The 15022-nt window shown below is 52.7% G+C and overlaps 1 protein-coding gene across 7 annotated transcripts in view; it reads right to left on the bottom strand.

Annotated features, from left to right (window-relative positions):
* Window positions 1–338: 338 nt before the first annotated feature.
* E2F6 (E2F transcription factor 6) overlaps window positions 339–15022 on the bottom strand; it is a 38297-nt gene continuing 23613 nt past the window's right edge. For 5 of the 7 annotated variants that reach the window (XM_089326801.1, XM_089326802.1, XM_089326797.1 and 2 more), the window contains exon 7: window positions 9038–12875. In XM_089326801.1, coding sequence (XP_089182927.1) covers window positions 12652–12875 — 224 coding nt within the window. In that variant the 3' untranslated portion in view covers window positions 9038–12651. Of the gene's footprint in view, window positions 7970–9037; window positions 12876–15022 lie in introns of those variants that run through there. The other 2 variants (XR_016229552.1, XM_089326798.1) reach the window with 2 other exon arrangements.

Genomic DNA, 15022 nt, shown 5'->3' with positions numbered 1-15022 from the left:
CTAGAGAACCCTGAAGCCCATCCTGGGCTCTTTGGCAGTCTCTGCTGCATTTTAGAGTATTGGCAGAAGAGAGGCGATCTTTGGCATGCCAGCAAGTTCCTGCCTCAAGGCTGCAGTACAGTGTAACATTATGACATTAGATGACAATTAGGGATCGACATCTAAGCCAGGATCCAGCGATGTGCGGTGGAGCCAATGCAAACAGCTCAAGGGAGGGAATGACCAGACGCGGGATGCAGCCAGAGGATTGCACCTGGCATGAGCCAGCAATGCCTATCAGACAACTGGGTACAGCCCACACCTTCACCTGGAGGTACTCCAAGAACTATGATTCAAACTTTTTTTTGGAATATTTATTTATTTTTGAAAGCATTATACAGACAGATGGAGAGAATGAGATAGAGAGACATAAAGAGAGATTGTCTGTTTGCTGGTTTATCCCCCAAATAGCCAGGGCTGGGCCAGGCTGAAGCCAGGAGCCAGGAGCTTCTTCTGGGTCTCCTACATGGTTGGCAAAGACCCAAACACTTGGGCCGTCTTCGGCTGCTTTCCCAAGTGCATCAGGAAGGAACTGGATCAGAAGTGGAGCAGCAGGGACTCGAACCAGCGCCCATATGGGCTGCTGGTGTCGCAGGCGGCTGCTTAACCTGCTAGGCCACCACACAGGCCCCATGAACAGTGGTCTTTCTATTACAAAAAAAAAAAAAAAAAAAGGCGTAGGGGAGTCCAGGAGGTCACAAACGGGAAGTGGACCTGCTGTGGCCGCGGCATGTGGCTGTGAAGACTGGCCTTTGGAGGGTGGGAGCGTCCTACCCCGCCCTCTCGAGCAAACACCCCCCCCCCAACCTCATGCAGCAGGGAGCTCCACACGCCCTGCCCAGACCTAATACAACACCCGCCTGACTGGGCTGCCCCCTTCCCTCTGGCTGTGCTGGTCCTTCTTGGAGTGGGGGGAATTGGATGGGCAGACATTTTCTTTTTTAAGATTTATTTACTTATTTGAAAGTCAGAGCTACAGGGAGAGAGGAGGAGACAAAGAGAGCAAGGTCTTCCATCTGCTGCTTTTCTCTCCAGAGGGCCACAATGGCCAGGGCAAAGCCAGGACTCAGGAGCTATGTCTGGGTCTCCCAAGTGGGTTCAGGGGCCCAAACACTTGGGCCATCTTCTGCCACTTTCCCAGGTGCATTAGCAAGTAGCCGGATTGAAAGTGGAGCAGCCAGGACTCAAACCTGCACCCATATGGGATGCTGGCGTCGCAGGCGGTGGCTTTACCTGCAGTACCACAATCCAGCCCGATGGCTATTTTCTTTTTTTAAAAGATTTATTTTATTTATTTGAAAGACAGAGTTACAGAGAGAAGTAGAGACAGAGAGAGAGGTCTTCCATCCACTGGTTCACTCCCAAGATGGCCACAATGGCTGGAGCTGTGCCAATCCGAAGCCAAGAGCCAGGAGCTTCTTCCAGGTCTCCCACGTGGGTTCAGGGGCCCAGGAACATGGGCCATCTTCTACTGCTTTTCCAGGCCATAGCAAAGCTGGATCTGAAGAGGAGCAGCTAGGACCAGACCTGGTGCTCAAATAGGATGCTGGCGCTTCAGCGCAGGGCTTTAATCTGCTGTGCCACAGCACCGGCCCCCGATGGTTGTTTTCAAGGGCTGCCTTGAGGGACTGGAGCCCAGCAGTGAACAGAACCTTACAACTCACTGGAAAGTCCATCTCAGTGAAGTTAAAATTGTCAGACTGCAGGCTACAGCAGAGAGCCAGATGGGAAGTGGGACAGTCAGGACTTGAACCAGCACCCATGTGGAGTGCTGGCACAGCAGGCGGAGGCTTTACCTGCTACACCACAGCGCTGGCCCCTCCTGGGCATTCGCAACCACCATCTGGAGCCACCACATTGGCCCTGTCTGTGGACAAGGCTGTCAGGGACCCCCGGATCTACAGATGGACAGCAAGCGTGCACAGAGCAGACGCAGTCCCACCTTACGCAGGCTGTGCAAGCCCAGCCTGACACCTGCGATTCTGATCCTCAGAATCTCTCAGTTTCTCCGAATCCGGCAGGAGTAAGAACAGCGCGGATGCTGGTGAAATTCAGCCACCCTTTAGTCCACTCCACTTGTTTCTGGACCCCGGTTTTCCGAGGCTTCCCAGGATGGACGTTGGCCATCTGCTGCCCTGCAGGTTTGATTCCCTCCTCCCAGAGACTTCCTGCAGGTCCACTAGGAAAACGGATTCTGGAGAGAAGCTCCGAGGGAACGCTGCCCTGCCCACGGCTGACCCACCTTTCTGCTGGGAAGGCGGAGGGCTGAGGCACAGGCAGACAGGGAGCTGACCGGGGACTTCAGTGCCCAGCGCACAGACAGGAATCGCCTCTACAGGGACCACGGACGAAGAAGCAACATGTACACCTACGGCATGTTAAGCATACAATTGTTGCTCGAGAAATTTTGGATTGGCCCAAGTCTGAAGTGCTGGTTTGCTAATTCAGTCACTCACCCACTCGGCTGTTGAATCAATACCACCACAGACACTGTGATACGTGGTAGACGTCGTTTTGGGCACAGCGGATAAAGCAGAGTGCCAAGACAAGGATCCATCCCCCCGAGCCTAAGTCCCTGCAGTAGTTAATAAACAAGTAAGTGAAGAAAGACCTGGCACGACCTCACGTGGAAAAGGCACGAGGAAAAGGGGTGGAGCAGTGGGGGGCGGAGGGTGGCCATACCCTCCTTGATAAACTGGGCCAGGCAGCTGGATAAAGTGACACAGCAGTACCAGAACAGGGAACAAGGGGACGTGCCCTGGGCGACAGGCCAGCGTCCTGTGCTCCTGGACGAGCAGGAAGGCCAGTGTGGCTGGGATAGGGGAGTTAAGGCAGCAGCAACACAAGACGGGGTCCAGGAAGCAGGCAGGGGCTCCGCGTGGGGTTTTACAGAACGTCGTGAGGACTTTGGAGAGGGTGATGTGATCTGATTTACGGCCTTAAACTTCGCTCCGGCTCCGGTGTGGAGGAGATTCAAGCTGGGTGGCTGGAGTGGAAGACGGAGGGAGAGGGGCCGGGGGCCGGGAGGTGGTCATCAGTGTGATGAGAAGCCGAGAGATGCTGGCTCGATGCCCCCCCCCCTTTTTTTTAAGATTTATTTTATTTATTTGAAAGACATAGGAGGAGAGAGAGAGAGAGAGGTCTTCCATCTGCTGATTCAGTCTCCAAATGGCCTCAACAACGGTACTGGGCTGATCCCAAGCCAGGAGCCAGGGTCTCCCACGTGGGTGCAGGAGCCCAAGCACTTGGGCCATCCTCTACTGCTATCCCAGGCCATAGCAGAGAGCTGGATCAGAAGTGGAGCAGCCGGGACTTGAACCGGTGCCGATATGGGATGCCGGCGCTGCAGACGGCAGCCTTAACCCACTGTGCCCCAGCTCCAGCCCCACCTCTGTTTTGAGGGTGGAACCACAGGGCTCACTGGTGAATTAGAAGTAGGAAGCGAGGGAAAGAAAGGCACCAAGACATTCCTTGGGATTTTGGCCCGGGCAAGTGGGCAACGCGGGGAGACCGGGCGCGGGAGGACCTCGCTGGGGTGAGTGGGTGGACTCACGCGTTCTGCTTAGACAGGTTAAGTCTCAGAAGGGAATTAGTCACCCATCGGGAGATGTCAGGCAGGCAGCCGGCTATGGGGGCCTGGAACACAGGCTGGGTGCGGGATAGCGGGAAGCTCTCTGGGAGAAGAGCTGCGTTCTGTGATCTGTTGTGACACCTGCTAGTGTGCCTGCTTCCCTCCCGGGCCTCGGTTTTCTCACTTGGAAAATGATGGGGTTGGCTGGTTGCCGAGGGGCTCCTTAGCCACGCAGGTCGGAACTGGACTGGCAGCCTTGACATTCATCGAGTGGCCGGGGTGGGCTGGGCTGCCACAGTTGGGACCAAAACAGAAGGGAGTTGGAGGACCCGAGGAAGAACGGAGCTTCTCGGAAGTTGAGCTGGAAGCGAGTCTTTGCCAGGCAACCAGAGGCTTGTTCAGAACGCAGGCCACCGGGGAGGGGAGCGCGGCGGCCACAGGTGAGCCTGCTCCAAGCAAAGCCGCATTTGGGCTCACTCTGGGACCAGTGGCCTCGTGGTGCGGTGGTTAAGCTGCCGCCTGTGACCCCGGCATCCCATAGGCGCATCAGCTAAAGTCCTGGCTGCTCTACTTTTGACCCAGGTGCCTGCTAATGTGCCTGGGAAAAGCAGTGGAGGATGGCCCAAGCGTTTGGGTGGAGTCCCGGGCTCCTGGCTTTGGCCTGGCCCAGCCCTGGCTGTTGCAGCCATTTGGGGAGTGAATCAGCAGAAGGAAGATGTCTCTCTCTGGCTCTCCCTCTCTCTCTCTGTAACTCGGCTTTTCACAGAAATAAATCAAGTAGAAGAAGTTGTCGCTGGCACAAGATTTTCAGGGCAGGACAGTGAGGCGGTGCCGTGGCCCAGGCCAGGCCCTGTGTCCACGTAACAGGTGACCTTGGACAGCTGGGTCTGCCAGCACCATGGCAACTGAAGAATGAAAATGTCCACAAAGGACTTCGGCTCTGTTTTCTGCTCTGCCTTTCCTGCCACCGTCCTACGTGTCCCTGATGGGTTCCCACCTTTCGTCTTGTCGCTCCTTGTTCCTCCGTGGGAAGACAGCTGGTGTCTGCTGCCCCCAGCTCTGCCCAGTGCACCTGCGTCTCTCAGCACCTCGTTTGGCAGCGTAATAGCCCTGCAGGCAAGGGATGTGATGCGATAGCCCGGTTTCCCAGATGACGAACCTGAAGCTCAGAGGTCAGGGAGCGCGTCAGGGGCCGTGTAGACCCCTGGGGACAAGCCGTTTTTGGCTCTGGGTTTTGGGCTCTCGGACTTCTTCTTTCCCAGGATTCCATTCAACCCTCCAAGCTGAAAGGCTAGGGGAGGGGGAAGGGGAGGGGGAGGGGAGGGAGAGGGAGGTCTTCCATCTGCTGGCTCACTCCCCACATGGCTGCTACGGCCAGAGCTGGGCTGATCCAAAGCCACGAGCTTCTTCCGGGTCTCCCACATGGGTGCAGGGGCCCATGCACTTGGGCCATCCTCTGCTGCTTTCCCAGGCCATAGCAGAGAGCTGGATTGGAAGTGGAGCAGGCGGGACTTGAACTGGCGCCTTATGGGATGCTGTCACTTCAGACGGTGGGTTTACTCACTGTGCCCCAGCACCGGCCCCAGCTGCCTTCCTTCTAAGGCAGCCACAGGGCCTCACTTTTGCACATTCTATCGGTCACAAGCAAAGCCCGAGTCTGATTCAAGGGTAGAGGGCGTAGACCGTGCCTCGAGGTGGACAAGTGGCAGAGCCGCCTTGCGGGAGGACTGGTGGGATGGGATTGGCCCAGCAACTTCAGGAACTGCTGTGGGCCACACCGGTGAACGCGCACCTGCTCGGAACTTCACCAGCTATAGTGAAGGGCCATTATGGGCAGCTGGGGAGTGAACCAGCAGGTACAAGTTCTTTCTTTATGTCTCTCCCTCCATCACACTGCCTTAGGGGAAAAAAACTTTAAAAAAAGACTTGCGTATGCCACCTGGGAGTGCTGTGCTACGTCCCAGCGCTGGCTCCCAACTCCAGCAGAGGCAGCAGCGATGGCTCAAGTCATGGGGTTTCCACTACCCAGTCTGGCCCCAGCCCAGCCCCAGCCATTGTAGGCATCCGGGGGGCGAACCAGCAGATATGGGAGCTTCCTCTCTCTCTCTCTCTGCCTCTCAAATACATAAAAATATGTATCTTTTAAAAGTTCAGCAAATGCCGGTTTTAGAATTTCAGTCCCTGCTATGGTTTGAGTGTTTCTCCCACCCCTACAGTTCTACCCAGTGCATTTGATTGCTTTTCAAACTTATAGTGGCTCCAGGTAAAAATCACACACACACAGCTCATCTAAAGCGTGCTGCGGTTTTGTACGTTTCGTTTTTATCCTCTTCCACACAGCACCTAAAACGCAGACGAGAGGTGGCCGCCCCTGCTCTCCCCCGGCCCTCCCGGCTGCACGTCGGACACACGACAGCCCGTTCCCCAGAAAGGCAGAATCAGCCGCGGCCGCGGGGCTTCGGGCGTCACAGCGGCTCCCACAAGGTCTTGCTGTCCCCGCCAAGCTGCAACTCCACAAGCATATGGCAGGCCATCTGCTTCCCCCGAGCACGCCGAGTCCCCTTGGTGTCACCGCACACAGCGAGCTGCTAAAGATACCGCCGCTCTCGCGCTGACGTCAGGCGGGTCTGGAATGCCGCCAGCTGATTTTTGCTCTCGGAGGCCCAAATTGGAAGCATGAGCTTGCCCACATGAGACGCTCCCACCAAGTCCTCAAATGCTCCTCGCCATCATTTGTTTAAAAAAGCTCAAGTGATTTTTCATTGTCTCAGGATACTAGGGAGGGTAGCCAATTTGGAAAAAAAATGGGGGGGGGGGTGCGGGGAGGGAGGAGAAGCCAGTGGAGTATGTCCTAACGCAGGGCAGAAAGAACAAAGTTTATGAAAGGATAAGAACTTTCCAGGCTGAAGCATAGATGGGGATTCCTGATAAAGCGGCCGCGGTTTTAGGAAAGCGGACTGGGCTGTTTTATTTTTAAAATGAGATGCGATAAATGGCACAGACAGTACGGCACTCAGTCTAGGGTCTGACCTTCCCCCGGTTTCATGTTATTTTTCTACCTTGATTTACCCTCTACCCTGATTTCTTCTTTTGAAAAAAAAAAAAACGGTATTATATATTTTCAAAAGGCATTGGAAATCCTGTTTGATATATTGTGAAGTGCAAGTAAACGATGATTTTAAAAATTTGCTGTGACTGATTATTTATGGTGAGTCTGCTTAAAATAAATCAGATGCCTCAGCTGAGTATAAACATAAATAGCACAGATTTCCGAAGCCAAGCTCTAAAGAGTTACTAGGATATATAAATATATTAGCAGCTCTCATGAGACGGTTACACGAACTGTCCTACTGCAGATCCTGGGTTCACCGACCAACTAAAATAGCCTGTCGCTGACCTACAAACCAAACGTTCCAGCACTCGCCCAGGGTTTGGTCAGATCTCTTTTTTGTCACCTAGTGTCACCACACTGCATGTCCTCATACCTGGATGCACTGGTCACCAGATCAGGGGCTGGAGAGATGGGCCTGGGGGTGTGGTCACCCTGAGTTCTTAGCTAAGGTTTGCCCCGACCTCTGAAGATGTGTCTGAAAATGGACACTTTCTCTAGTGGGGTGGCGACACGAGCCGAAAGTGTTCTAGAACCTCAACAGAATCCTTGATGTCACTGCTTCCGAGAGCGGACGAGAATTCAGCCCTGCCCTGGCCTGACTGAACCCACGAGGCGAGGCGAGGCGGAGTCAGGACCCTGACTGAAAAGTCCCTACAAATTCTAAAAGGCCATCAACTAGGCAGCATTTCCATATTTTTAGATTTGAATTGTTTTGACAGTAGGGACCCATTTTTATCCCATCCAAGTCCACCACTGGTTATTTAGGAAGCAGCTGGGATATGAAATAGTTTACAAACTGGGAAACCAGCCCAACGGACAACTCAGGACCCTGGGGATGTGGGCAGGGTCCTGTCCTCAAGCGTGGTCTGTCCTTCCCGGTGGCCCTGGCCAATCTGTCTGTGTTCCCCGTGTGGAGGCTTGGGCAGGACCCTGGTGAGAACCGTCGCTCATTGAGGAAGGGGTATTTGCAGGGCTGTTACCACATTGTTTCCAGCGGGTAGGCGGCTGCAAGGGGAGTGTGCAGTCAGCAAACACCAGGCAAGCCAGGAAGACGGAGGCCTGGCGCTCTGAGTTCTTCCTGCCACAGCATCGCTGGTGCAGCGGGCGTCGGTGTCAGAGCCCGGGGAGCAGGTAAGGGTTAACAAAGTGCCGTTTAGGAATATTTGCCAAATCTTTGATTTTTTTATTTGAAAAAAGATGTTTCTTTTATTCCTCCTGTTTCTGCTCTGCCGCTTCATGCGTTTGCTCTGCAAACAACAACAAAACGCACCGAACTGTATTTAGACGGATGGAAAGCAGTGGAGAAGAGAACAATTATGCCAAACACTGGGTGGATGGAAATGGCGGTTTTCATCCGTTACACAGTTAGCTCCCGAGGGTGAGAAGAGCAAGGGTTTGGGAGGTGCCCCAAAGCTGCAAGGAGCAGTCTGAGAGAGGCGCTGATGAGCAATGACTTTCAAATTTTTCTGATTAAACTTTTAATCTGGATAAACTGATACATGCACATGCAGATGGAGGAAAGCAGATGAGAAATCTCCGTGCCCTTGGCCCGCTGCCCCCGAGGGGAACTCTTGGAGACTGTAGGACAGGGCCAGGACACTGAGAGTGAAAGTTAGAACGCCAGACGTCTCAGCATCACAAAGATCTCGTACATTGTTCTTTGATTGACAGCGAGTGCTACTGTGTCCCTGGCCCCCCCGCAAACACTAATCGGCTCCCCATTTCTGTAATTTTATTCTTTCGAGAATGTTACATAAATAGAACTGCATCGGATGTGGCCTTTGGAACTTGCTTTTTTCTCCCCCCCCCCCCCCCATTTTGCCCAAGACCCTGGAGAGCCTTCCAAGTTGTGTGCAAGTAAGAGTTTCTTTTTTTGGGCCGGCGCCGTGGCTCACTAGGCTAATCCTCCACCTAGCGGCACCGGCACACCGGGTTCTAGTCCCGGTCGGGGCGCCGGATTCTGTCCCGGTTGCCCCTCTTCCAGGCCAGCCCTCTGCTGTGGCCAGGGAGTGCAGTGGAGGATGGCCCAGGTGCTTGGGCCCTGCACCCCATGGGAGACCAGGAAAAGCACCTGGATCCTGGCTCCTGCCATCGGATCAGTGCGGTGCGCCGGCTGCAGCGGCGGCCATTGGAGGGTGAACCAACGGTGTCTCTCTCTCTCACTGTCCACTCTGCCTGTCAAAAAAATAAAAAAAAGAGTTTCTTTTTGTTTCCGTGTGGGCTTCGTGGGCACAGGCGAGCCCCAAGGTGTTCAACCACCCAGCCATCCAGGGCCAGCCGGCTGTCTCCAGCTTGGGGCTCTGACCAAACACAGCTGCTGGGACCATTTCCGATTTCTGGGTGAGCCTTGGTTTTGATTTGTGGAGGGAATAAGCTCCCCAGAGTGTAACTGCTGGGTCTCGTGGTGCGTCCGAGTTCTGTTTTCTAAGACACTGAAAGCGGCGTTCGGAGTATCAGAATCATTTCACATTCCACCGGCAATGGACGCGCCGTCGGTTTTCTTGCATAATCGCTCCTGTCGCCTTCGCACAGGCGTGTGGTGATGGAAGCTACTGCAGTTTGAATTTGCATCTCTCTGATATTAACGATGTTGAAGTTCTTCTGGGCCCTCCGTTTTCTCTCTGCATGTCCCCGTAGTGAAATCTTTGTCCGTGACTTTTGCTATCTTCTAGTTGACTCAGCTGCGACTCTCTCTCCCTCCTTCCCTCCTCTCTCTCTCCCTTTCTTTTCCCCTGTCGGATCTTAAGAATTCTCTAGACAGTCTACTCTGTTGGGTAAGCGGCTTGCCAGTGTTTCCTGCAGCCTGTGGTGTATCCCGACTTCATCCTCGCGCAGGGTTTAATAGGCCCTTGTCCTCCACTGGGACAGCATCCTGGATGGCCTGTGCTGTCACCTCTAAGGATTCTCGTGACCATGGACCCCTGACCGCTTTCTCCCGGGTTTTTTTTTTTTCTCAAAGTTTTGCGGAGTTGTGTTTCCCGTGGAAGTGTGGGGCCCACTTTGAGTCGATGTCAGTGTAAGGTGAGAAGCTAACACACAGGACCTCGGTTTTCGGCCGTGGACATCCAGTTGCCCCTGTGCCATCTGTTGGGAAGCCTGCCCTCCCCCCACCAGGCGGGAAACCAGCCGAGCGCCCGCTGTGCGTCTGCCTCCGGGTTCTCGTCGCTGCTCTCGGATCTGCTGGTCTGCAAAGCACCGGGTCTGTTGTCATGCCGTAGGCTCCGCTGCTGCGCAGTGAGTTCTTCCTCTTTGTTCTTCCTCTACAAGATATTTTTAGCTTTTCCAGGGCAAACGCCTCCCCTACACATTTTAGAATGTGTTTGTCTGTGTCTATGAAAACCCTGCTGGAATTTCCATAGGCACTGCATTAGAGCTACAGATCAGTTTGGGAGGAAGTGACATCTTTGTTATTTTCCAATCCCTGAACACAACATGCCTCTCTCCATTTATCTGGGCCTTTTTTGATTCCTTTCATCAACATTTGGTCATCTACATTTGACATGCAGATCTCATACCTAAGTATTTAATTTTCTTTGTAGTACTTATAAATGGTAGCAAGTTAAGGGTTTTATAAAGCATCGAGTTATGGACAACAAATAAAATGCACGGATTTTTTGGAACGTTTGTTTTTTTTTTTTAAAGATTTATTTGTTTATTTGAAAGTCAGAGTTACACAGATGGAGAAGGAGAGAGAAAGAGAAAGAAAGAGAGAGGTCTTCCATCCGCTGGTTCACTCCCCAATTGGCCGCAATGGCTGGAGCTGAGCCGATCCGAAGCCAAGAGCCAGAAACTTCCTCCTGGTCTCCCACACGGGTGCAGGGGCCCAAGGACTTGGCCATCCTCCACTGCTTTCCCAGGCCACAGCAGAGAGCTGGATGGGAAGTGGAGCAGCTAGGACTCGAACAGGTGGCCCATATAGGATGCCAGCACTGCAGGCGGCAGCTCTACCCACTATGCTACAGCACTGGCCCTGGAAAAGATTTATTTATTTGAAAGGCACAGTTAACAGAGAGAGAAGGAGAGACACAAAGAGACAGATCTTACAACCACTGGTTCACTCCCCAAGTGGCCACAATGACAGAGACTGGGCCAGCTGAAGCCAGGAGCCTGGAACTCCATTTGGTCTCCCACGTGGGTGCAGGGACCCAAGCACTTGGGCCATCGTTTACTGCCTTCCCAGGCACGTTAGCAGGGAGCTGGATCCGAAGCGGAGCAGCCAGAACGTCAGCGCTCATATGGGATGCCAGTGTCCCAGGCAGCGCGGAACCCACTGCGCCGCACGGCCGGCCCCAGTGCGCAGATCTTACAAATCTTACAAATGTGCGGTTCAGTGAGCTCTGGCAGCCGTCTGTCTTCACAGACGCTGTACTCACAACAGTCAGAGCACTTCTGTCACCACAAAAATGTTCCAGAATCCTTGCACCTCTTTTCCAATTAATTACCAATCTCACATCTTCATACCTGCCTCCCAAGCCTTTCTGATTTCTTCCAGAGCTAAGGTTTAACACACAGGGTCTTACACAACCTTAGGAAAGACTGCGTCACATAAGGAAACTGACTCCTTACATGGGTGGACCCTAACATTGATCTCAATGGACACATCTGTGGCCTGGGTTTAAAGCATTTATTAGTTAATGAAATTTTAAGAACATTTTCTTGTAAGAATATAATTAAAGTGATAAGTGTTTTTCCTGTTTTAAACTTTTTGAGTTAAAAAGTTTGTTCTGATGGAAAATTTTATTTTGCATGTTTCAATTATGTGTGTAAAGATATAGGGATAGAGGGCCCGGCGCTGTGGCGTAAGAGTTCAGCTGCCGCTAGCAGTGCCGCCAGCATCCCATATGGGTACAGTTCCTGTCCTGGCTGCTCCACTTCTGATCCAGCTCCCTGCTATGGCCTGGGAAAGCTGCAAAAGATGGCTCAAGTACCTGGCCCCTGCCACTCACGTGGGAGGCCCACGTGAAGCTCCCAGCTCCTGGCTTTGGCCTGACCATTGTGACCATCTGGGGAGTGAACCAGCAGATGGAAGATCTCTCTGTCTCTCCCTCCATCTCTGTAATGCTGCCTTTCGAATAAATAAATAAATAAATAAATAAATCTTAAAAAAATGAATAGACTTCAAACCAGGAAAAATATGGTGACTATACTCTTCTGCATTTTCCAAAAGTTCTACTATAATTATCATCAGAATAAAGCAGCAACATTAGTGTAAAAGTGGATCTATTTCTCATGGTCACGTTAGATCCTTTCACGTTGGCTTTGATCAGAGCGCCTTAGCGGCATGTTTCCAGTTAGGAAGCCCCGGTCTTTGTGCTCCATCGCGCTCGTCCTGTTTCTTCTCACGCAAACACTAAGTGACCCCTGGGCGCGCTCGGCGCAGACCCTGCCACGGTCCTGGGTAAGATCGGGGGCCCCCGCCACGGCTGACAGGTTTGCTTCCCTCGTAGCAACAGGCCAAGCTTAGTCTCCCAAGGCTTTAATTTACACTTTTCCCATCTCGTAATGCATAGCAATCATGAAACCTCCCTTGCTTCCCTCTTTTTTGGAGGAAAACTCTGTAGAGTGTTTTTATTTTATTTTATTTTTTAAGGGAAAGGTTTATTGGGGGAAACCTGACAGACCGGAAGGAAGGGTCAAAGAAGGAAAAGAGGGAGACGGAGAGCATAAGAGAGATTGAGAGAGACAGAGAGAGCCACGTGTTCAGGAACAGGTCCTGCTAAACCTTTGGCGGGGGGGGGGGGGGGGGCGGGGAGGTAGGAGCATCGAATCTCATTAGGATGGGGGTGGAGCTGACACCGGTGGTTGGGCCATGGGGTCACCTGGCTTCCAGCCATGGCGGCGAGGGCTAGAGCCTGGGATGGTGTCAGGACTGTGCCATTTTACTAACATCCCTCCCTTTTGTTTTTTATAAAGCAGGAGTTGTATGGGATTACATTAGCCCCGATAGTCCAGGAGGGGTAGAGGGACGATGACCTGCCTTTAGAGCTACTTCCTGCTGACGGGGGGGCGACAAGGTACTCTTTGCTGGCATGGAGCGATGTCTCAAGCCACTGTCTCCTGGGTGGGCAGCCAAGTATATCCCTGTAGCAGCATTTGGTTGACCACTGGGTTGCTGAAGTTCTTGGTTCGTTCCATTATCACCTGCTGTAAACACTTAAACAGACACAATAGTACAAAAGACAGGGTGAGAATAGCAGCCAGTGGTCCGAAGAGTGGCACTAACCAGATATCAGAGGATTTCCCAGAGGAGAGGAAATGGGGGTGGGGTGGCCTCTGGACCCTTGTGAAAGCTGTCTGATGGACGTGGTTTAAAGCTGAACCCAACTAAGACTGGGAGAAAGGCCACTCATCTTTTGTGGGTAGAGGGGTTTGTCTGTAGAGAAATTCTGAGCAGTCATACAACATTAAGTGAGGGAGAGGACCCTCGGTACACGCAGGTCAGGAGTAGAGCCATCGATGTTAGAGTAGGGGCTATGATGACAAAGGAGTGAGGCCCCAGATGGCTAGACAGGGTCTAGAACAAAGGACAGAGTCATTACTGCAGAACCTAAGAGGGCTGCTGTCTAAACACGAATAAGTTTTCTGATTGAGAGGCCAGTAGAACCTGACAGAAGGGGCCTGATAATAATCTGGTGGGCTTTAAGGCCTTGTCAGCTAGGAGGCCCAGACCTCTCTCTTCACATAGGATACATCCTAAGGGAGGTGTGAACCTCCTTGGGGAAGGCACGCTGTTGACTTCCATTGCCTCGCTGGCCTGGGAGGAGAGCTGGCCAGGTAAAGGCAGGTGGCATCTTCCGCCTGCAAGGTTACTGACCCTACGTGACCGTCCCCTGAGTACCGGTGGTCACTTTGGAAGCTGGGCCGAGTGAAGGGCTTTTCAGCTTACAGCCAGCAAGATCTGCAGCTCTGACCTGGGCGTCCTTCGACTCCAGGGCAGGTCCATTTCCAGTGACCCAACTTTTGGCTGGCAGAGCTGCCAGGGCTCTTCGTAAGCTGACTTCTGCTGAAGCCCTGGCCTTCCACGTTGAAAGCCACTGCAGTGGACTGGCCTGTTGGGTCTCCTTGAGGGCAGATCCCTGTATAGAGCAGCCTTTAATAGACTGCCACCTATCTTCACATTGCTTCTGATGCCCAGCTTTCTTTTCTCCTGGTTTTGTTAAAGCAGGCCAGAGGATGCAAGTCAAGGGGGAGCTCAAGTCCCAGTGTAGAGCATTTTTAATATCAGTTCAGGGGTCACGATGTGCATGGCAGAACATACTTGGTGGGCCAGGTGGTGTCAAGACCGGAACACTCAGGACTCCCAGGGCGCAGCTGTCAATCAATCGCACTTCACAAGTGAATTTACTGAATTCATATCCAATGTATGTGTATTCTTATTGTCACTCCTAAAAAATCGGTTGTGAAAATGCTTTACTGGTAGCTGTGTTTAGATAAGTCAGTTTAACCTTTTATGTCATCTAGAATAACCATGACTAGTTTTTAGCACCTAGACATTTCTGAGTAAATTTTTTTTTGACAGGCAGAGTGGACAGTGAGAGAGACAGAGAGAAAGGTTTTCCTTTTCCGTTGGTTCAGCCCCCAATGGCCGCTGTGGCCACTGCGCTGCAGCTGGCGCACCGCGCTGATCTGAAACCAGGAGCCAGGTGCTTCTTCTGGTCTCCCATGGGGTGCAGGGCCCAAGCACCTGGGCCATCCTCCACTGCACTCCCGGGCCACAGCAGAGAGCTGGCCTGGAAGAGGGGCAACCGGGACAGAATCCAGCGCCCCAACCGGGACTAGAACCTGGGGTGCCGGCGCCACAGGTGGAGGATTAGCCTATTGAGCCGTGGCACCGGCCAGTAAATTTTTTTTTTTTTTTGAATGTATTTATTTACTTGAGCTGCAGAGAGAGCCAACCAGCTAGCCGGAGTCTTGCATCCACTGGTTCACTCCCCAGGTGCCCTCAACAGCTGGGCTGGGCAGGCCAGAGCCAAGAGCCAGGGACTCAGTCCAGGTCTCCCATGTGGGTGACAGGGACCCCAGTACCTGAGCCATCACCTGCTGCCCCCAGGGTGCACGGTAGCAGGAAGCTGGAGACTTGAACCTAGGCACGCGGTTGTGGGATGGGGCATCTCAGCTGCTAGGCCAAATGCCCCCTGCACACTGTCCCTTCTTAATGCAAGGTCCACATTTTAAAATGCTATTTTCTTTCAAGTTTTAAGTAATGCTAATATAACCAGTAGAGAAAAAAGCCTCTATCAAAATATACAATTTCAACTGCAGACTAGAAGGCTAATGTTAAAAAAAAACTGTTGTAAGCC

Source organism: Oryctolagus cuniculus, chromosome 2, assembly GCF_051225735.1.
Source record: "Oryctolagus cuniculus isolate XC-2025 breed Fujian yellow rabbit chromosome 2, ASM5122573v1, whole genome shotgun sequence".
Classification (NCBI taxonomy): Eukaryota; Metazoa; Chordata; class Mammalia; order Lagomorpha; family Leporidae; genus Oryctolagus; species Oryctolagus cuniculus.
Note: the sequence above shows the minus strand (reverse complement) of the source record. Positions and strands in the feature narration are given on the sequence as shown.